Here is a 23,487-nt window from a genome sequence, read left to right on the forward strand (position 1 = left end):
GCGGGCGTCGGGCGAACGAAGGCGAGATTTTAGCGGGAAACAATGAAGTTGAATGATTGGCTGTCGCTCGGCGGTTGGTGTGTAGCCTGCTTTGGAAGTCGGAAGGAGCAGGAGGAAGGAAAAAAAATACGCCGGGGCTCCCAAGCTGCACAACACTCCGGCAGTGTCCGGAAGTGTAATAGGAAAGCCGTCAGCTGTCAGAGATTGAAAGCTGGCGTGGCCTCAGTGGAGTGGAGGTGCTGTTTCGCGAATGGAGCCTCCATATAAAATTCTCCCTCGAGGGATTTGCTGGTGTGAAAAGACTTTTTCCTTCCGTAACACGTAGTTAAAGCTGATGCTGGCAGCGATCCCTGGGTTTCCTTGGTTCAAAGCTTTGTATTGGAACAAACTGTACTAGCAAAACTAGACCTTTAATGTTTGGCAAAAGAAAAAGGAAACCCGAAAGTAAAAGATAAATTAAAGTGGTATGAAAAAGGATCAACGAAGTATATTAACAACAAATTAATAAAAATTCTTATCCTTATTTAAAGATAATTTGAAGAAAGTCGGAACCAACTAAGTATGCAACAGCAAGCAATATTTACACTGATCTGCGATACAACTAGACAGTACGGAATTTGTACACAAACATAATCAATTGAAATAAACTCTTATCAATCTGTTGTCCAAATATTTGCTTTCATTGTTTATTTTTGTTTTTATGAAATTGTACCAATCGCAGCCGAACTTCAATGGCTTGATAAGTTGGGACCGAGGCTTTGATTTCACATTGCTCAGATAAATACACTATGCGGCCGAATTACAAATTGTGTGGTTTTTTATTTGCCCAATATGGCCCCACAGACCAAGCCCATCACCGGTGCCCTCGGTAACTATCAGGTTGATGGCGTTGAGATCGTTCACCAACGGCTGTCGTACGTACCGTTTCCTTGGTCGGCACGAAAAACCAACCCACACCGATAGCCCCGGTATCTGGTGCGGCGTCAGGCGCACGCAACGACCGGTTTATGTTGACTGTGCAATTTCGGTTTATGTGCAGTTAACATACGACACACTACGACGTACCCTCCGGCTTCCGACACTCTTTCTTTCTTTCTTTCTAATTCTCTCTACCTCTCTCTCTCTCTATCTCTAGTGTGCCCTACCCATTTGGATACGCTCCTCACCCGGGGGTTTTCTTTTGTACGCCGCCCTAATCGATAGTGTGAACCATCCATTTTATTGTAGTAGCAACGATTTGTGCCGGGAGTTGTGTTGTTTAGTTTTTGGCTGTACGCCTTTCGCATTGTTTTCCACAGCGCCAGACCCTGAAAACGCGCGGGGGCGAAGTAAAGGATGGGTTCGTGGGTCATGATTTTCCCGCACGCAGACAATGTGTCTCCCATGTGGTAATGTTATTTCATCCCGCCGGTTGCGGTGGAGTTTTGGAGGGGGAAAAACCCTTCGCTACCCAAAATGGCGGACCGGTGTAAGCTACCAATTTTGGACCGAAAATCACGATGACATTTCGAAGGGCGGGTGTACGGAAGGTCGAGTACGCTCGGTGGAACAGCGCGGGGGGAAAGCAGGAAGGGCTTTGACTACAACAAAGCGTTGTTTGTTGACGGATGAACTTGTTGTTCATTGCCGATTCGTACACATGTTGGAAGATTAGATATATGAGCAAACAGCTGAGAGGAAACGCCCGAGATGGCGAGGGGACGTGAGGCTGATAGGGTAGAAATTTCTCTGATTCGAGTTGGGATTTGATTACAATGTGTGTGATATATTTGTGACACAAAACCCGAGCCGAATGCTCACGAACGTTACATTAATTGGTACATGTTTAATCTGCTCTGATAAGAGTCAGAAGTTGTTTTAATGCAGTCACGTTTTCATTTTAAATATTTTTTATGTTTCAAATAAAAAAAAACATTTGCTACTTTAAAACATTAATTCGTCATTCTTAAAACAGACAACCGACTTAAGTGCAGAATTTTGTATATAGTGCAGTTTATTATTTCAGATATTTATGCTGGCAATTCAGAGACTTTTTACTTTATTTTGGACGGTTTTCTCTCAGCAAAAGTATATTAATATCCAACAACTTCAGATTTTCGAACCGAACCGAACACTACCTTAAAATTAAATCACTTACTTTAGGGCTTTCGACCAGAATATCATTTTGTTTTTCTAAATCACTTCTCCTTCAAACTTCATCAACTGTTGATTTGATTACAGTACCCACTTCAACCATAAAGGACGTTGTTGGATGGTGTTGAATCCATTCACCAAACACATTGAACACATTTTCCAACACAACTCACGCCACATTACCTTTGCAGCCGTAAGCACACAATCAATCGGCCCCACACACACACACGCACTTGCCTCGACAAATGTGTGACCACGTGCTCTGACATGGTGCTTTTCAAGTGTTAGTTTTTCTTGGAAAAAAGGACCACCAAAGGTACTTTGAAACGATCATTCCATCGAATCTAAAACGATTCGCTCACTGACGCTTGGAAAGCGGAAAGGAATGAAGAAAAAGAAAGAATAAAAAAAAAACAAAAGAAAATGGCCGCAGGTCAATTCGCTGCTACATGTTATAGCTTTCTCTTTTCGGGTGCGCTTAACACCGTCGCTCGCCACCCTGCGCCACCGCAAAAGTCCCCCGCAAGTCAACCACGCGAGCGAAAAGCTGTTAAGTGTTTTCCCTTTTTAAGGCGATCCGTGGTTGTGTTTTTTTTTATCCTCCTTTCCGTTACTCCCATTTTCATCGTCGGACATAATTCATGTGTCTGCCCGGGAGCGGGAAGGTAGGGGGTTCGATTTTTCTACCGCATCCTGATTTTCCACACTTTCCACACAAAGTGTGTCCATTCGGGTATGGGCGCCCAGCGGATAGGAATAGCTATCCCCGTCCTGGAATCCTTTCCCCTCTCCTTTTCCTTTTCCCCCTCCATCGCCCGTGGCGCAAGAAATATTGATGACCGAAAAAAGGTCGGCGACGGAGGAAACTTCGTTGATCCTTAAAATAAGTGAGGGGAAGAAACAGTAAAATTTATTAATAACGCCATTTATTTTTCAACTCTACCCCGTACCCCGATTGCGAAATCAAATGCAACCACCAGGCGCCTCCATCACCATCCGTGGGGCGGTGCGGTCCGGGCACGACGGGTCTGGCAGTGAACCAATTTCCTAAACCAAAGAAGAAAATCTCACAAGTGCCCCGGGCTCTGGAGGGTCAAGGGAAGTGTGTGTGAATGTGTGGGTATCGCATACAAAAACAACAAGAACAACAACAACAACCACACATCTATATGAAAGCAATATGAGCGGAATGTAGGCTTTCCACCAACAAATATCCAACATATCAGTGGAAAAAGGCCCATCCTCGCCCAGTCTCATGAATCCATAACGTGCGCGCGGTTTTTGGCTTGATCCTTGTTCGCCGCCCGGCGTGGGATCATAAAAAAGCAAAATGTCGAAACTCGGGAGTCCCGCACAATCTCTACCGGCACTCTACCCGCCTCCTCCCCTCCCCATTCCCCCGCCATCGAGCCACATTATGCGCCGGAACGCCATCCTTGTTCCGTGTATATATATTTCATCACCACTTTATGTCTGGCGCCATCGAGGAGCCTCGTCCGGGGCATGAGGAGAGTCAGGCGGTGTGCTAGTGTGTGGATGCTCTCTTTACCGAGCCGGGGTCCCATCCAGCGTTTTGCTCCCGGTCCCTCCCCGTCCCCGTCCCAATGTTATTGGTTTAGGGTAGGTGCCATTATGCGTGAACATAAAAATGATTTTAGACTCTGTTTATGGATCGTATGGTGTATGTTTCGCCGGTTGCCGGAGGAACCGCGGGACAAACGAGAGCCAACAAAAAAAAAATAACAAGATAGAGAGAAGCCGAAGGAAAAAAAATAATCCCGAGAAAAGTAACGCCCGGTAGCGGTTTGTATGTTTTTGTTACGCCTCGGCGCTACGCTCCGTCATTGCGGCCCGCAGCGGGTTGGTTGTTTTCCTTGACGAGGTTTTTCCCTCCGTTTGATTATCCAATGGATTCCGGAAACGGTGAAAATAAAACAATCAAAAAGTTCGCATTGGAAGATCCACGGATGGAAGGTGTGTGCGCGTGTGGGGTCGATCGTTGAGGCAAACGTCGAAAAAATATCGGCAGACACTTTTCGTGTCCTAATGGTTGGGCATTTAAGATTTGCGGTTTGACTTTCATGCATATTATTACAGAAATGTATTTCTTGCGAAATTTGAGCACGTATGTTGCCACTGTTTCTTTTTTGCTTTATGCTTGGAAAAGGCAAACTTTACTGGTCATCGCTTTCTTTTTACAATGATATATTTCTTTTAGCAGGAAAAACATTATTTTTCTGAGATTCTTTTTCCTTTCTTTGCTTTACTCTTTTGAATGTATTATTTACAAATCAAGTGGTTTACTTGAGACTAAAAAAAAAAATAGAGCAGTAGTACAAACCCAAAATGCCTCTGTTAATTACAGCAGCCCACATTCGTAAGCACCCTATTCGTGATTGCTTTTAATGCTGTTTTATCGTCCCGAGGCCCGCCGTCTTGTCTCATCGGAGCTAATGTTGGGTAAAAATAAAGCCTGCACATCCCGCTACCGTCCTTCCCGCATCAAGGTTTCCGAGTCGAGAGGCGTGCTGGTGTATCCTAATTTTATTGGCCATTTTTATGTCGGCCCCATAAAGCGGCGACCACCCCACGGTGGCCACTATTAATAACACGAAAATTGTTTAATAACTTGTTTATTCGAGGCGTATCGTAAAACTCCCCGGGCCCGGGCCGTTTTTCCGGCCGCAAACGTGTCCCTGGCTGCGTCGTGCGGGGTTGCATTGATGTTTATAGCATCTGGCATTAGCTTTTCCCTCTTGTTCATTTGTTTTTTCCTCTCCTCCCCTCCGCTAACTTTCCCTCTCCTTCGGCACTGACTTACGCCACGCGTGGCTACTCCGAAGACTCGGAAGAATGGACGGCAAGAAGCTGTAATAATCATAGGAGTCAGGCCCGGTGTGTACGTCTGCTTCGAGTGCGGTTTGGTGTGTACGTGGTGCACTGAGTTCCTCCCTTTCCACCCCCCCCCCCTCCTCCTCCTCCTCCTCCTCCTCCTCCTCTTCAGAAGGTTGGTTGTGGGTGGTCGTGAGGAGAAACGTCTTCCATCTGTGGCGTCGTACCGTTCGGCTCACGCCGGGCTGCGGTTACAAGGTCCAGCCGGGGCGAAGTGTGGATTAGTTCGAGAAAAGCCAAAGCCAAGGCATCGGCGTGCCGGATCGGTGGTAGTAAACGTACATATGCTGCCGGCCCCGGTTTAGTGCTCGGAAGGGCAAACGTGCTCGTGTTGTTTCATTGTATGTTGCTTCGAATGACTCGCCACCCGGAAGAAGATAGAGAGCGATGCCTACTGTGCGACCAAATCCGGTGAGGTGTTTCTTGTGAGTGGCAATATTTCGGAAAATGTTATCCTCTGCCAGTGTGTTTTATGACCTAGTGGGAAGTTATTCGTTTGATCTTGTGAAGGTGAAGATGTTTAACTGTGGCTATGGAAGTTCAAAGAAATTTGCAATTAATCACTTGTGCACTCTTGTTGCTTGCGAAAGGAAACTCTGGTCACAAGTCTTCAAACGAATACCGTTTTGGATAAATGTTCCGCTGCGAACGTGCACAATCAGGCAGGAAAGCACGTGATAAGTTTCCACCCGAGGGGAGAAATCCCCGCCAGCCGTTCGACTGCTGGAAGATTACAAATTTCCGTTCGACCCAATTCGCCGCCTACATCATCCTTGATCGATGATAAGGGGGGCCTCCATCGGGGCATGAAATTTGTCAACTCCATACGCTGAGCGCTCGGTGACGTTTATCGATCGTCCGCACATAAATCAGCCATCACAGTGTGGCTGTGCATTGCCGAGCGCCCAAATGAAGTTAGGTTTCGTTCGATGGCTGCCCGTGTCCGTGTTTCGGGGTATGCATTTTAATCAACGACAACATACACACACACACACATCACTTGCACTTGGCATGTTCCCACCGTACGCAACGAAGCAAATCACGACAACAAGCCGTGCGTTTCGTTCATTCTGCGATGCGTTTGTTGCTCGGTTCGGTTATTTGTGGCAAAAATAATGAATAAGCGTTCCTTCCACTCGTCACCCAGGCCACCTATCGGACGGCCATCACCCGTTATCGTCATCGGCAGCATCGTCATCATCATTATCCCCGGCCCCGGGGAGAAAACATGGCAAACAGTAACAACAGGCACGCGCCTGTGTTTGTGTGCGTAGAGTTAGCTGTGAGTGGGTTGATCCTTGCCATTTAGTGCGCCGTGTCCATTTTCCAACCACTCATCGTCCCGACTCGATGAAGTCAGCCTAAAGTCCGACCCCATGTGTGGGTAGGAAACGCGCCAGAAAATGGGGGAATCGCTCCCACGTACTCCTGGGAGGAAAGGAGGCAAACATTTATCAATCTGTCGATAAGTTATAACTATTACGGCAAAACCCCGGTCCGTTTGAGCCCGAGGGCTTCGAGGATAGACCTCACCAGGCCGGGGTTGGCTGTTTTTTTGCCCTCGTATGTGTGAGCGACCGACCCCAACTGAACCGAGCCATTCAATTCCATCCGTCAGTGCACGAGAGCCCGATCGGGGAGCACATTCGATTAATTTATTTCAATTTTTCTTGGACTATTTTCTCCATCCGTTCCGCCCCGTTAGGATCTTGTGGTTGGCGTACTCGGCCGGTAACGGAACGGGAAGGTCTTTCTGGATGAAAGTATTTTTTTTTTCCCCCTTTACGAAGGTTTCCCGCTGGAGCACTCCACTCCCATGCTGGACACACAAAATACGATATCGGGTTGCATTTTTTTCTCTCACCCTGTCGCAGTTTTTATCTCGACCGGGGCAAGCAAATAAATGTTTTTCATTCCACTAAACGAATGAATCAACCGAATCCCGATGGAAATGAAGCCGCATACTGCAAGTGCACGCGTGTGTGTGTGTGTGGGTGTAGTGAGGTTCCATTCCGGGGATGATGTTTCCCGGAAACGGACGATATCCGGAATCCACCTACCCTGAGAATTTTTCCGAGTGGTTCAGGGCTTTAGAAAGCGGCATCCAACCGCACACACACACACTCCGAAATGTCCTTTATGCAGTGTGGCCACTCCATCTGGTTGCGGGTTTCGGTTCGCAGCCCGAACCGTCAGGTGCACATATTTCCGTGGCTCGTCGATGGATGTCGCTGAAAGCTTCATTAGAACCGGTTCGCCGATTATCGAGTGACGCGCGGTTGTGAGCGTTGAAAGTATGCGTGCGAAATGGGTGGGGGTGGGGGGGGGAAGCATTGGACATATTGGACAGCCCCGATGACGGTAACGATCCGGGCGGGTTATAATCCGGTCAACGGTGGGCTCGTTTGCGATCGTTGGCTCCTGGAGTGAGCGAGAACCTACGAGCGATTCGGCGATATGGTGGTGGTGATTGTGGAATTGGTAAATAAAAATAATGCTACCGTACGCGTGCTGAAATGGGCGGTTCGGGGACCGGTGGCTCAGAAAGGCCTACTTTTTCCGAAATGCTCGCCCCCCTCAAAACAACCGCCGAGAGGCAGCCAAAATCCGAATTTCAATCCAATAAGCCTCAACTATTCCGCCTCCGTAATGGAGGGTCCCATTTAGAAGCGTATCGTTTCGGTCGAATTTTCTGTCGTCTCGCAAGTTGATACGACGGTGCGAGGGGGGGGGCATGTTTGGGGGCTGGGGGTTGGAAATCGCATTTCGGACTTTCGTCGCTTTTCCGAATCGAGCCAAGCGTCCCTAAGCGTGTCATATTTTCTCATTAGTGAGATTAAATTTCACTCGAGTCGGCGGAAAGCGGGTCCGCCCCGGTCCAGGGAAATGTCCAGCTGCCTTTTATGGGCCAATCGGGAGTTGGTGCGTGGTTCCTTCCCGCCGTGCTTGTGAAGGGATCGGAAAAAGATCGTAAATCTTTTATTCAGACAAAAGCGATACATCCTTTCACCGGATGACGGGAGAGCGGGAATCTTCAATTGGTTTCGATGACGTGGGTCGGTCATCCTTCAAAAGTGATGCCCATTTATGGCAACCCTGGAAGAATTACACACATAATGCTATTCGTTGCCCAAACGTTTTCCGTGTGCACATTTGTGTGTTGAAAGTTTTTTGAAAACCCTGAAAAGGACAAGTTTATAAAAATTCAAACAAAAATCTGAATTGAACGATAAGAATCTCATTTTTGCATCACCTTTCACTTTTGATGGTTCATAATTTGGTTTTCATTTCGATTTCCAATTTTTTTTTTGTATCAAAGCATTACTCCCATATCGATAAAATTGGCAATTTACGGACGCCCAAAACCGTTCACTCGGTTAAAGATTATTTGAAAACTTTTTTTTTACCAAATCAGCGTCATCCTGCCGAACAATGAGCGGACGAACGTTTCCCAAACCGTCTTGAATCTATTTTGCATACTCACGCAGTACGCTTATCTTAATTTCAGATTCATCGTCTTTTCAAACACCCAGAAATGGTCCCATCATCAAAAGTCAACCTGAAAGTTTAGTAACATTTTGCCCCCCGCTTTTCCTCCCTGGTGACTCTGCCCCCTTGCGGTTCGTTTTCTTTTCTTACCACCAAACCCTATCGAATGCCCTAATCGTTTTGTAAAACCATTTGACTGGCGCTCGCACGCGGCAAGTGTAGCTGAAGTGAGTGTTTTCTTTCGACCAACATTTTATCTTACTTTTTCTTCTCTCTCTCTCTCCCTCCCTTTGCCTTCTTTCAGATAATGCTTTTCCGCCCACTCTGCCGATAGAAAAGGTGTGACGAACGAGACAACCGAACGAAAATGTAAGTGCTCGATGGCTTATTAGAATTCATCCCCATTTTAATCTATCACATTTTATTCGTTTAAATCTGCATATCGGAACCGTTTGCGTTTCGCGAAAGAAAGAAAGCTGCTCCTACAGGCCGGTGCCCAAGTGGAAATGAGTTCGATTCCGGAGCGGACTGATCGAGAAACGGAAGAACAAACCCACGCCGTATTGAAAGTGCATTCGAAAAACAAAAAATAAAAAAGCGAGCTGGATTGAACAGAAAAACTCGAAATCGAGAGAAAAAAAAAACCGGGAACAAACTCACCGAACCAAACACACCGCCATTTCGAAGAACTTCGTTTGGAGTGAATTGGGAAACGACGCATGAACGAAGTGAGTTGATTACTTTCTGAAAAACTTTGATTTGAATCCCGAACGAATGCCGGAACTTGCCGCGCTTTCGACGCTGTTTACGTGCTGAAATGAGGAGTCGAAAGCGCAGCCGAACGTGGAGCTAGGAAGGAGGAAAGCGCGCGAGATGATGAAGAAAATGAAATCGCGATCGCGGAAGAGTAAAGTTGCCAAGAGCAGTAACAGGGAGAATTCGTTTGATTTTGTTTGCCACTTCGGTCGGGCGAAATGATTCAACATTCGGAAAACGGTCCATTATAAGGCTTTGAAGTTTGCGCTCGAATGCGATAGTGGTGCTCCACTATCCGCTCCCACTGTTGGAAGTTGGCAGCGCCAAATGGGCGCATTCGGGAAAAACAATAGTTTTGAACGCTGCAAACTTTGCACACAGCTTCAGTCGATCGGAATAGCGTATTGGAAATGGTTTTACTTTTTTGTAACTAAAACCGATTTCCACATTCCGGATCGGACTGAGTTGAATGAGAGACATGTTTAGTGTTCCAGTGAAGCACAATGTTTACAAACCCTCGGTGAAAAGTAAATGAGATCAAACTCGCTTTTCGCTTCGCTTGCACTCCCCGGGAGAACAGATGAAATATGAGCCAAATGTTCCTAATAACGCCAGCGCCATCGTGTGACATCTGTTTCAGCAGACCCGATGAGGCGAGGAAAAACTCGTCCCATTTCCCCGCCACGCGGGCCAGTGTAATGTAGCAATCTGAGTCAACTGTTTGTGCCAGCTACGCAACAAACAGCTGACGGATCGCAGGAACGAGTTGAGGAGGCGGAACCCCACCCGAAGACGCTCCGACAGAAACGCGTAGCTCCATATTGTCCTCCGCGAAGGCTGGCCCGAGGATGACTCTTGAATATTAAGTAATCATTTATTTATATACACTTCTAGCCGGAGGCGCGTAACCAGCGTTATCTCATTTTGAAAGATTGCAAATTTATTCTGCCAGCACCCCGGGGTGACTCCAAATGCCAACTCCTCCTCCACGCCAACCCCTTCGGGGAGAGAGAGAGAGTAGATTGGCTGAAATGGTGTTGGCTGAGATTTTTTTGTTTTACACTCTACTAGAAGGGTCGCGTCGGAAAATTCTGATCCAACCGGATTGCTACCGTTAGTTATGAAGTCGCAGGACATCTCCTGTCACACCGTGCCAACCTCTGCCAACGAACGGTGGAGGCGCAGGTGGTTGGAGGGGGGATGGGCTGGAAAAAGGTGTAGAAATGAAAAATGCCCACATTGTCATTTTCCGTGCGTTCCGGCGGCATGCAACTCGTTGCCGGGGACGGCGGAGGGTGGTTTGTTTTCCTCCTTCCGCCCTAGCTGGCAGATATTTATTTCTGTCGCTCAGCTCATCCTAATTTATGGTTGAATTTTATTCGTTCGTCTACTGCTGAGTAGACTGATTTTCGGATGGGTTTCTTTTTTTTCGTGATTCTCTCCCCGATTTTTTTTCTTTTTCTTCTCCGTATTCGGAATGAGACCCACGGTTTTGAGGGGGTGGGGCACCGGGGAAGGAAGTTATGGAAAATAGACACAGGGAAAGGTAAAATCACGTAAATGTGATGAGCATGCAGAGGGTAATTTAAATCTATTGGATGGGACACAATAATGCTGATGAAGACATTCGTGGGTGAACCCGAGCGGACCTACAAATGGAGGCCTATGAAGTATTTTATGCGCATCTTGAAGTGTTTCTTTTTCTCAGAATTTGTTTTAAAGTTTTGCATGTCAATATCCGTACGACTTTAATAGAAAAAAATGGTAAAGGGAAAAATTATTCCGGAAGTACTTGATTGGAATATTCTATTAAGGCATACTTAACTCACTTTAACAAAACATCCGCAGTGAAAAAAAGAAGAAACTTTTAATCTATTATAAGTCGGATGAAATAAAACACCCCTAGTGAAAAGAGAACTTTAGTACACCTACAGCAACTTTTGCATACTTCCCAATGCTATTGAGCCGATAAATATCGCTTAGTCACTGCTAACCATGCTTCGATTTCCAAAAATTTTCCCCTTGTTTAATGTGGTATTCCGAAGGCAAAAAACAGTACGTCATGAGCTAGCGATACCCTGCCAATGTTAGTCACAGTCACCGAAGTAAAATATTGCTCCCTCAACGTTGGCCCATGTAGAACCAGAGAAGCAACAAAGCCTCGGTCAGCGGTTCGCTAGGAACACACCCATCGCCCATTGGCAGCGCCCACAGATTCTAGCGACAATTTGTTGGTACTGAACCGTGAGGAGGAAATGTTTTCCCCGCCATTTGCAGGAACGAATCCTTATCGGACGGTGGTCGATGGGAATTTTTTTTATTGTTGCATGCCTCAGCGACAAGTTCGAAACAGCGAAAACTCCATACGAGCATAATCAACATAACCACAAGCGATCGAAAACACGCGAAAACTAAACGTGATCCCCTTTTTGGTTTACTTGTAAACGTGCGCTTATTTCGGCAACCAAAAATCCATAAAGTTTAAAAAAATAAAACACCAAAAAAAGGTTGTGAAACTGCATATTTTAGGACTTTTCACTATTCCAGTTCCAAGTAAACTAAACCATATTTTGAAACGTAGCATATTTGGGTAGCATAAGTTATTTCCAGCCACCAGTTGTTACTGTAATCGCAAAAACATTTGTGCCCGTTCACCTTTAGCAGTGTGCGCAACCTCGACGAACCACCCGCCTGTGAGTCCAACAAGTTTAGGTGCATTACCGTTGACGGATGAGGACGGGCCGATAAATTGTGGTTGTTGAGTACGGGCGGGCCAACCCATCCGGCAGGCCGCAAGGTCAAGCATACCGCTCGCGGGAACCCGGATGGAAAGGTGAAACGGGAGCTCAACAAGCAAACACAATGAGCCGTGTGCCCGACGGAACGCCATTCCGACTCGAATACCACATCCTTCCACACCGTTTATGGTCCTTTGTGTCGACGCGGTCGTCGGCCATCAGGCGTCGTCGTCGTCGTCGTCGTCGTCGTGGTCGTCACTCAACGAACGAGCCATTGTTGTGAGGGCCCCGCGGAAGAAGTTCACCACCGGACGGTAGCTTTCCGGATTGACGGATTCGAATGACGGTGGTGCAATTTAGCGATATTAAGTCCATCCGCCTGCGGGCCCAAAGCCCGGAAACGGAACAGGTGTACTCCGGGGGCACCCGGCGGAAGACTAATGTAGTCTTTGCACCGTTCTCGGAACAGTTTTGTGACAATGGATGGCGAAGCAGCAAAGCATTTAGCTTTGCGCTGTTGTGTGGCTTTTTGGTTCAGGGCCATTTCTCTCCATTATGTTAGGCACTTTTTTTTTGCAAGCCGATTGTGGTATTCTGTTGTTGAAGAGCGTTTGATAGTATTTTTTAAAGTATGTTTTCTATGCTTTTAACATACTTATTTCGTCTAGGATAACTGCAAACATATTTTTATTCTCACAAGCACTGTTTTCACGATCGCAATTGATAGTCACTGGCAGTCGTTGCAGGCAATTGAATTGTCACCTCCGGTTTACTTGTTAGGGTTTGAAAGGCGGAAAAAGAACGCTTCATAGAACTGTCTCAAAATAAGCGACCGGAGGACGTGGTTAAACTGCACATCATCAGCAACCGAAGGGAGCGTACCCCCGGAACGGTAGAAAAATTTCTGAACACGTTCATCACGTCGGTTATGCTGTCACATCTCGATCGGAAAAGCGGAGGGAAAAGTTTACCACCGGGCCGCAGATTGGAACATTTTCTATCCCAACCAAGCTTCTCCCGTCGGTGAACAGAATCTCGACCCGTGCAGAATTATATCAGTAGTATCGAATCGAGTGGGTAGAGGGAACGTCGCAGAGACGGCCATTGGCCGCAATCATGCTTCGTTTGTGGTCGGACAAACTCTCCTCCTCCCCGGCCTCGGATGGACGGGTAGAAACTTGTGGAGCTAATTACGGCGTTGTTAAGACTCCGGCCGGCAGAGCATACTTCCGAGGCACGTTCCGTCGGATTGCCGGTAGCCGACGCGACGAGGAAGCATGCTGGAAAATCAAACGCAAGCCCGCATCAAACGATGCTGACGGGAACGGATTTGCGGGGGACCGGAAGTGCAGTTTTAAGTTCGAATATCCGTTCTAAGCCAATTACGAATTGGTGGCGTTTTTGGGGGGCCACCGGCACTGGTTTCGAGCGTTCGTGCCAAAGCATGGAAAGTACTTTTCCCGGGACTACAAACTGTGCTGCTTACATGCGATTTTGAACGGAATATCACCGGCAGTGTCGTTCGTTTCTTCTCTCGTCGAATTCCCATTACCGAAATCGTTTCCCCTTTTTTAATACCGGCTCTTATTGACGATCTTTCAGGGCAGCCGTGAAATTGATTTTCAATAATCCCGCCGGATTATCGTAATCCCAAATGGCATCTCATCATTGGCCTGAGAGGAATCTTCTTCCCGCTTAAAATCAATCAAAACAACTTCGCGAATGCAGGGAAAGCAGTACCGCGAGCGAAGGAGTGTGAGAGAAAGCGAAGCAAATAAAATGACAGGTTAAATCGTCGACCGAAAACCTACAGCGAAGCACACAAAACTCGAGTGGATTGAAACGTTTGCGATTGGGAAAAGGATGGTGCCGATTCTCGTACATAAAACCATCGCCATACAACTCCACCCATATCTGGACGGGATAAACAATGTCGTTTGCACAATTTCGATTGATTCGTTTTGCCGAGCGCTTGTCATCGCCGGATCGTCGCACACTCGTCCGTCGGAGGAAGAGAGAGTCATTAATTTTTTAATTAATTTATTTCACCCAAATAGAGTTCTTCATCGTCTGTCCAGTTCACCAGTGAGGTGGGAGTTTTGCTGACGCGTTTATGTTGATGGTAACGTCTTTGTGAGGTGAGAGTTGTTCACCGTGATGGTTCGTTGATGGCTCTAACAGAGACCTTCACGAGGAGGTATCAATAGTGCAATGGAAATGATAATCAAATTGATAAAAAGGATACAAAAACATTTGGTTCAACATTGTATGTATTTTCACGATTGAAAAACCAAAATTTCCTCATGTTAGTGTAACAATGTTTTCACATGCCCAATCTATCATTTTTGCAACGAACAAATATAAAGAATGAAATGATAGCGCCTGCCAAAACTCAAAAAGACATCATAAATACACCCATCGGATTAAAATAATACCGAATTACATCCGCCGGCATAAACAAAACATAAACAAGCTCCATATCGTTAAGGGTTAAAAGCACATCATTCAGCGGGAAAACAAGGGCCCTGCCTACAGTTTCCAAAACCCGTAACGGAGGGAAGCAAAGCGGGGTTTTCACAACGAAGAGGCAAAAAATAAATTCGCTTACACTTACGCCAGAGAAACACACACACCTCTTTTGCTTGGACTGCGATTTTAACAACTGCGATCGCAACAAAAGGACCGCGAAAGGCTGTGAGAGAATGGCGAAAAGATATTTAAACAACGATACAGAATGGGGAAGGGGGTAAAAAAAAATCTCTCACCGTTAAAACTCCTCGTCGGTGTGGGTTATTGCCATTTTGGAAATTTATCTCTCTAAAGCCTCCACCGTGCCCACCGTTCCCGGGGTGCAGGTGCTAGACCTTCCGAGGCTCAATCCGGTCGAACGAGGGGGGCACACTCGCCAGCAGGAAAGGATAAAAATATGGCGTAAAATAAATAAAAACATAAATAATAGCACCGCTTTTCGGGTAACAATCGGAGTGAATGTACTCGCTCGCTCGTAGACAAAAGGCCAGCGAGTGGCGCAAACGGCACAATCCAGCGGTGAAAGCAGCGAACGGCAGGAAAAAAAATGACTTCGAGCTCGGTTCACCAGCGTACAAATGGTAAAATATTACGAAAAAAAGCACTACCATATCGTAGAAAGGTAGAACAAAACAAAAAAAAATACCACAAATAAAGGGTGCAGAAGGAAAGTAGAATTTGGAGTTGGAGCGGCACGAAGGGAGAGTGCAATGATCGCACTTGTCCGCGTGTGAAAGCAGCAGCGAATTGCATTAAGGATAGGTGGTAGTGGCCAGAAAAAGGTGTTCACCCGGACCTGCCCGGGATAAGGTTGTTTCGATCACGATAAATTTGGATTATGGGACTTATGATAAGTTCGACAGTGGCCGCATTGTTGGCAGCTGACGGCGCTAGACGACCGTAGCACTTCATTGAAAGCGGCATCAACCGGAGCCCACTTGTCTCGAGATTTGAAGAGCCAAAGCCCGAAGTAGCGAAGTGTCAATCGAGGGGAAGGATTCTTATCATCCTTAGTACGTGAGCTACCGTTTTTGTACCGAATTGAAGAACCGTTTTTGCACACTGTAGCGCCGATGCGCCACTGCCCGGGTATTCCGACAGAACAATTTTTCACTGTCGGCAGGGACATGATCAAACTGTGGTGCTCGAACCGGAGTGCAAAATAATAAAAAAAAGAGAAAGTACATGGGAAACGTACGCTACAAACCCGACGCAGAAAGGATAACAGCAAATGAATGTGCCTCGACGCCGGAGCCTTTCTCGCTGGTTCATCGTGTAAAACTGGCCCAAGAAAGGTGTTGTGCTATGTGAAACAAACGACAACACAAAAAAAAACACACACACACAAACCCTGAGCGAGAAAAACAGAGAAAATAACAAAATCAAAAACAAAAGAGGGAACGCTCGGAAACCAGAGTAAAATCGCTTCATGAAAATAACCACTCCTCGCCGTTGGCCAAACGGGTGAAGAGAAAAAAGGAGTTAATCCTATCGAAACATTAAATCTTCTTCTTCTTTCGCTATGCGAGTCGGGGTATATCCTCCTACGCTAAGTCGAACGTTTGTTCCCTTACTCGTAATCAGAGGCGTACCGACTCTGTCCGAACTCCTATGAAGGGGCTCGTCCTTTAGGACCGGCTAATAATAGCCATATGTCCACCCGCCGGCCACGGGAGGTATAATTCCTTCCGTTGTCAGGACACAAGAACTCGTGGTCCGCTTGATTGACTCAAACAGAACGAGATGTGCGGCAGCTAGGATTTTTCTGACCTGAGCTCCAGCTCGGCGTGACCACGCGGTCGTGCCGTAACCTTACTTTTCCGCTAACCCTTTCAGGAACTGCACTGCTAACCTCCGCTCTGATTCACTGCCGAACTGAAACATTAAATCTTCCTTTCTTTTACCGATTGCCGTGCTTTTGTCCGCCGCCTTGCCCACCCGCCCCGCTCGGTGCGCCCGGTGATAAACACTCTGGCCGTTGTCAATACAACCTGACCACCCGGGGTACCCTCCCTGCCGGTGAAACCAACGGGGTTGGCCCCATGCTGCACCACGTATACACCGGTGGCAGTGTTTTTCGCGCGGGCGAACGGACGAACGATGCCTTTGCCGCCCGGTTGGACACGTGCTTTGTTACCCGTTAGCAATTAAGTGGGCAGGACAGGCTTTCACTGGAACTTGCTTACGGCGAGAGCTGTCGGTCCCCGGTCCGGCCGGGTGACGGGCAAAGTGTCTACTTAGCTTAGGCACATGCTTCAGTTTTAATGCAGCCATTCTGCATCGGGCTTGGAGCTGCTCGGCGTCTTTTATCCAACGATGCCGTTCCGATCCAAACTGTCAACTTTTGGGACGGGTCACGGCTTTGGCGAAGGCGGTGGGAGCGCTGGGACCTGCCGGCCGTGGATGTCCCGGATGGCCGATGAAAAGAGTGGTTCGCAGCGGAACAACAACGTCGCTAGTGTAGGATTAGACCGGATCCCTTGCGGAGCGTGCATTTGTGAAGAATTTAATTACCATCCCTTTCGGGATAATCGACGGCGGAAATGAGTGCAGCTTTTTGCAGAAATCCTTTTGTGTTTTGTCATGGGGACTATGCAGATTGTTGTTACCGTATTCAACTGACCTTTTTATGTAAGAACTGATGTTTGCTGAGCGTTCGCTTAACTGGTTCAACAGTATACTATCCAACTCATGCGGTATACTTTTCAAGGTTGTATTTTAATAATTTTACTAAAAATTGGAACTGATTGTAACAAAATTATACAATTTAACAGCAGTTGGTTCCCAGCGTCATAATACATTTCAGTACCACACTCTTGCTTGAGGTTATTTTGGTGTTCACACGCACCGTGTTGATTTGCTGGCGGATATTTTTCCGAACCCGGACGAAATTTTAGCTACTGTCGATTATGATTTCATATCAGAACTTCAATGTAAAGAGCAAAGCTTGAAAATTAATTTATTAAATATGCTCACTTTATGCTAATTGCTGAAACTCATTGAGCTGATACGTTAGTGTGAAGCAAATTGTAGCTTTCGTGGCAGATAATTATTTAACAATACATTTATGCAGAATATCAATTTTACCTCTCATTTATCAAGTTTTGTTACATAATTACAGCTTCTATTAAGTCAATATTCATTGCAATTATGAATAATTGTACTGTACTGATGGGTACTGATTTTAGCAAAATAATAAAAACACTATTGCACTGCATAAACATGTCATAAAACGGTTCACTCGGTCCGTTCGCGTCAGTGACCGCTAAAAGTGCCGACTCCAGAAAAGCCTACCAGTGCTGTTATAAACAACATGCTAACAGCACTATCGTAGCGCAAACACAAAAAAAGCCCCCAAAATACTTTCACCCAAAAACAAACATCAATCATTTCCAGCTTTTTGAGAATCTCATTTACTCAAGTTTTGTGCTTAAAACGCTGATTAAACAGCTTCTCTTGCGCCCGGCGTTCACCCCGAAAACCCGTGCACCGTTTCGACAGACGTCGTCGACTTTGGTTTCGGTGGTTGGTAGCGCCATCAAACACGTGCCATTTACCGCAGCGTCAGAGCCGGAACGGGGGTGCGGTGGGACGAAAAATCATGACAGTACAAGACAAAAACTCCATCTACGCCACACGAAAACCCCTTCAAGGGGTTCAACTAGCTGGCAAATGAGGGAAGGAAACTCGTCACTCCGGAGGCTTCCCTACTGCCTGCCCGATGCCGAAACCCCTTTTGCGGAAGTTCACACCATCCGTCCGCGCCAGGTTCAACCGGTGGGCTGGCGGGATCCGGAACCCCGGGGAGGCTGGTTCAAGCTCTGACGGACGGATGGATGATGTTACTTCTTGCGTACACCGTTTCTAGTCTAGTTTGGTTGCCACCGCTGTCCCTGCACCAGTACCATCGTCATTACGTCGGACGAAAGTTTTTCTCGCCCTCCCGCGCGGTTCGCGGGTCGGTGGAAGGAACGCTGGGCGGGTTCTCTACCGCAGTTGTACTGGAATAAATTTGCATAATTTCACTTTTTCCAACCGGAAGGTTATCATCAAATTATTCCGTTCAAAACTTTTCACCTTCCTTTTCTCCGGTTGGTTTCAAGTGCTGTTCTTGGCCGACATGGTTTTTTTTTGGTTCTCTTTTTATTTTTTGCTTCGACTCCCACCGTTGATGTTGCTGCTGTTGTTGTTGTATCCTTTTTCCTCCATATTTATCCTTAAGTTGTACAGTTTCTCCACCGGGACCGGGTTGGGAAAGTGCGCCCCCGGGCGAGGACCGACCGAGGTAAGTTTCGCTGACGGTGTCCAGTGGAAACAATGGTGAACGCTGGTGATTTGTTGTGGAAAGCATAGTGTTGGTCGTTTCTTTTTCCTTCGCACGGTGAGATGAGCGCGTGCGGTGAAGTGGGTGGCACGTGGTCGAGGTACTAGCTACTTGTTTTTTCGTTCGTCCCTCGCCTCGGTCCTCCTCGTCGTTCGGTTAGCTAGTTTTTGCTGATACTGTTATTTTTCTGGCTCACGTTTGGCGAGGCAAAAGTGAAAAGTTTGTATGGTCATAAAATTAGCACCGATCGATGGTTAGTGCTAAACGCTTCGGGTGAAGTTGTGCCATCCATCCTGTCCCTTCGATGGTCAATTTCGGGTCCGATGGCGGAAATATTGCCCGTAAACTAAATTATCCGTTTCGGTAGCCACTTCAGTAGCCGGAAAAACAAACTTTCACACAAAAAAACAGTTTTACTCAAAGTAAACATTCGTCTATTTGGCATAGTTGGGGTTTCGCATGCAGTAGTGCTTTATTACTTGGAAAAATGAATCAGTTAACGCAACTGTTTGTAATTTGGCCACAGAAAAAGTTATAAAATACCAGTCTGATATGAAACAAAATTTGTTTAAACTATTTAAAATATGACAAGATTGATTATTTTGGTTAAAAAACACAGTATTATTGAATTTAATTAAAATACTTTTATAAAACATATTGATTCTTTAGTAAAGATGGAGCTAAAGAGGGAGGTTAGCAAACGTATAAAACAATCTATCCATGAATAGATCATCCGTTTTTCTCTCTATGAATTCGTGTAGTAAATAAAACCACATGCTGGTACCTCAAACAACAGGATGAATGACCTCATAATTGATACCAATCTTTTCTTTTCCACCTCCATTGCAGGGAGCTTCGATACACGATGTCTAGGCGCAGACAATCTGGTCATGGGTGGTTCGGTTCCTTTGTCGTCTGTTTAATAGCTTTAACGGAATTAATTTCGAATGGTAAGTATGATGCATTACGTACGAAACAAGTTGTTGAAAGGTGAAAAAAAGATGAAATTGTAACCATTATCAAAAAGTATTCCCACCATCGTGCGATGATAATATTCGGTTGAAATGCGGCACCATGGGAGGAGGAACTACAACTTCAAACACTTCGAAAACACTTTTCCCCGTGAAGATGCAAACGATGTCAACGGGGAAAAATTACTCACATTTGGGTTGGTGGGACCGGGTCACCGGAGTAGGAAGAAAAAAAACCACGGAAACAGAATGACTACCACAAGCCGCCCCTTGAAGCCAAATGACACTACAACTATGCTGACGAGCCTGACGCTTGGGCGTTGATCATACCGCAGACACTTGCGCCCTCATCCCACGGGACGAAAGCATAACGGCGTGTAGTGCAAATGATTATGATACGATAATGGTGGATAATTTGCTGCTAAAGAGCGCACCATTTTCCGGCTCCCTCGTGACTGGCTGGCTGGCTGGTTATCGGTAGTTGAATAACTACTTGACCCTCCGACACGAGTTGCTATCGAGTGTTCAAGCCGATCGGACGTGTTTTGCCGGAGCTCTGCAACGAAGCAACTAAGAAAGTGCCGGAGAGTAAAAAAAAAAAAAAAAAAAAAACTGTGCCTATTGTGTATTGTAAGGCAAACCGATTGCCCGCCTCGTGCGAAACGCATCGAAAGAACGGAAAGGCACGAGAAAGAAGGAAGGAAGGGTTCCGAGAATGCCCGTGCACTGAGGTGCTACGGACCGTTACACGGGCCAGACGGAGCGTGGCCTTGATAGAACAGACTCTGTGTTGGGGAAAACAAAAAACAAAACAAAACGGAACCAAAAAACAAAACTGTGACAAAAAAATTCAGTGCGCGCGTGTGTGCACCATCCGCCGCTGGTTTATTTTGCTTGTGGCAGTAGGGTTATGGCTTGCAACTGAAAGAGGAAGGGGTTGACCCCGAAAAAAAAAGCTGACCATCCCCCCCTCCCACCAACTGGCAACGCGAATATGAACATCGATATCGGGGCAGAGACGCCCAAGCGCGGGAATGTCGCAAAGAGGATGTCGCTGCGCACCCGCGAAGAAATGTCAAAAGGAGGGCAGACAAAGGAGGAGGTGACGCGAGTGTTGCGGTCTCATTCGCACCCAATCTCCGGCCCCGCCCGGCAGTCCCCGTGTCAGAAGATTGGGGATACCAAGCGGAGGGAGCTGATGCGGCCCTTGCCGGCGCTTTCGCAGTCGCCGGTAGCGACAGCGGCGTCATTGACGCCCACGAAGTCATCGGCGCCAGCGGGGGCGCGAGAGCCAGCAACAGCAGCGTTGATAAGCGTAGTGGACAAGCCAGCACCCGCTCACCCGGTGTCGCCCTGCACACGACTCCCCACGAAAGTGGATGGGGCGGCAGAGAATGGTCAGACACCTGAAATTGAGAATCACCAAGCACTGCTGAAAATGCTAGCGGCGCTGCAAGCGGCGTCGGAGCAAAGCACGATGGTCACACAGGAGCTGCAGGTTGTGATTAAAGATCTTCGATCTGAGAACCGTGTACTCCGCGCCCGCATCGAGCAGCTCACTGACCAGCTCGGTGACATAATGAAGGGCCAGAAGGACCAGCAGAAGCGATTGTACCATGATGGTACTAGAGCCGTGCAACAAATGGTAAACGAGGCAATGCGAACGAATTCTAACCCGAAACGCGGTAAAGTCCAAAAGAGCCAGAAGCCGGGCAACAAGCAGAACAGCGAGCCCCAGTCGCTGGAGGAGGAACAAGGCCTGCAAGAGGTGCACCCGCAGCAACAGGAGCAGCAGCAACCGGAGCGGAAACCAGAGAAACCGAGGCGGAAGCAGCAGCAGAAACTGCAACAGCAGCAGCAAGAGCAGCAAGAGCAGCCGTGGCAGCTGGCTGGCAACCCTCGAAAGTCCAAGGAGCAGAAGGATCCGTCGGGTGGGGCGGCAGCGCACACCGTACAGCAGAATCTGCCCCCAACTCCCTCCGATGGGGAGAACGAGAACGAGAATAACAGCGGGAAGACTGCGAAAAGGCGATACAGGCTCGACGAGTTAGTCATCACCCCCCCAACCGGCAAGTCCTACCTGGACCTCTACAGGAAAGTACGCGAGGATGTAGTGGTACGAGAGGCCGTTAAGGAGGCATACCGGAGAACCAGAGACGTGCTAGTCCTGATTTTGAAGCGTAGCACAGACACCCAGGAGATCAGGATGCGCGTCGACGAGGTGATGCCGGAAGGCAGCAAGGTGCAACTGCGTGTTGATACCGTGCCGCTCCTGATCAGAGGCATAGACATGCTAGCAACACAGGGTGACGTGGCCGAAGCCTTCACCACCAAGCTAGATACGAAGATTACAGAGGAGGCCGTGACGCTGCAACGCTATTTTCGCGGGGATCAGCGCGCGATGGTACGAGTTCCGAGACGGCTCGGAGCTGCGCTAGTGGGCTGCCGGGTAACCATCGGCTATACCAGCTGTAAGGTCGAGCTGGAGCCACCCAAGCCACTCGACGAGTTGCGGTGCAAAAGATGCCAACTCCGAGGCCACATTGCACGCACCTGTCGCGGGCCCGACCGATCCAGACTCTGCCGCCGCTGTGGATCGAAGGACCACCAATCGAGAAGCTGCAAGGCCGCAGCGAAGTGTCTGATCTGTGGGGGTCCTCACATTATAGGGTCAGCACTATGCAAGACTCAACAAGATCTTTCGCGGTAATCCAGGTCAACCTGAGGAGGAGCCCGGCGGCCCAGGATCTGTTTGCCCAGAACGCACGTGAGTTGGGAGCCGACATTGCTTTGCTGTCGGATTACAACCGCGTGCCGCAAAACAATGGCAACTGGGTAGCAGACCCTGCCACGAGAACGGCGGTCGTTGCGCTCGGTCGATACCCTGTGCAGAGGGTAGCAAACGTAACGGAAGGGATGGTAGCAGTCGTTATCAACGGTGTACTTTACATCAGCTGCTATGCACCTCCATCATGGGATTTCGCCAGGTTCCGGACCTTGATGGAATCCATCGTGGCGACGGCACACGGCCATCCAAGAATAGTCCTGGGGGGCGACTTCAACGCGCACTCTGTGGCGTGGGGAGGACGCAGGAACAGCCAGCGTGGGACGGAGCTACTCGCAACGGCAGAGCACCTCGGTCTCAGATTGCTCAATACGGGGACTCTCTCGACATTTTTGGGGAACGGGGTCGCTCGGAGCTCTATAATCGATGTTACATTCGCGAGTCCAAACATCGCTGGGCCAGGAGACTGGAGGGTAGTCACGGAGTTCAACTTTAGTGATCACAGGGCGCTACTCTACTCCATCGGCGCGCCAACCACCCAGCAGCAGCGCGAAGGATATCGAGCGCCCCAAAGCCGGCGATGGGATGCCTCGTGTTTTTCGGCGGACCTCTTTGTAAACGCGCTTGAGAGCCTCCGATTCTCTGAACAGGCGGTTGACCCTCGAAGCCTCACAAAAATAATGACAAAAGCGTGCGACGAGACGATGCCGAGGCACACAGCAGGACACACCCGGACAAGGACCAGTGTTTACTGGTGGACGGAAGAAATAGCAGGGCTGCGCACGTCTTGCAAGCGTGCCCAAGCTACTCTTCGGGGAACACGGTCTGCAGCGCTCAGGTATGTCCGGGCCGATACATTCCGGCGGGCCA

The 23,487-nt window shown here is 47.8% G+C and overlaps 1 protein-coding gene across 1 annotated transcript in view; it reads left to right on the forward strand.

Annotated features, from left to right (window-relative positions):
• The first annotated feature begins 831 nt into the window (after nucleotides 1–831).
• Nucleotides 832–23,487, forward strand: part of LOC131284339 (uncharacterized) — a 41,604-nt gene continuing 18,948 nt past the window's right edge. The window contains exons 1-2 of the mRNA XM_058313195.1: nucleotides 832–914; nucleotides 19,711–19,811. Of these exons, the coding sequence (XP_058169178.1) occupies nucleotides 832–914; nucleotides 19,711–19,811 (184 nt within the window). The remainder of the gene's footprint in view (nucleotides 915–19,710; nucleotides 19,812–23,487) is intronic.

This window comes from Anopheles ziemanni, chromosome 3 (assembly GCF_943734765.1).
Source record: "Anopheles ziemanni chromosome 3, idAnoZiCoDA_A2_x.2, whole genome shotgun sequence".
NCBI classification, from domain to species: Eukaryota; Metazoa; Arthropoda; class Insecta; order Diptera; family Culicidae; genus Anopheles; species Anopheles ziemanni.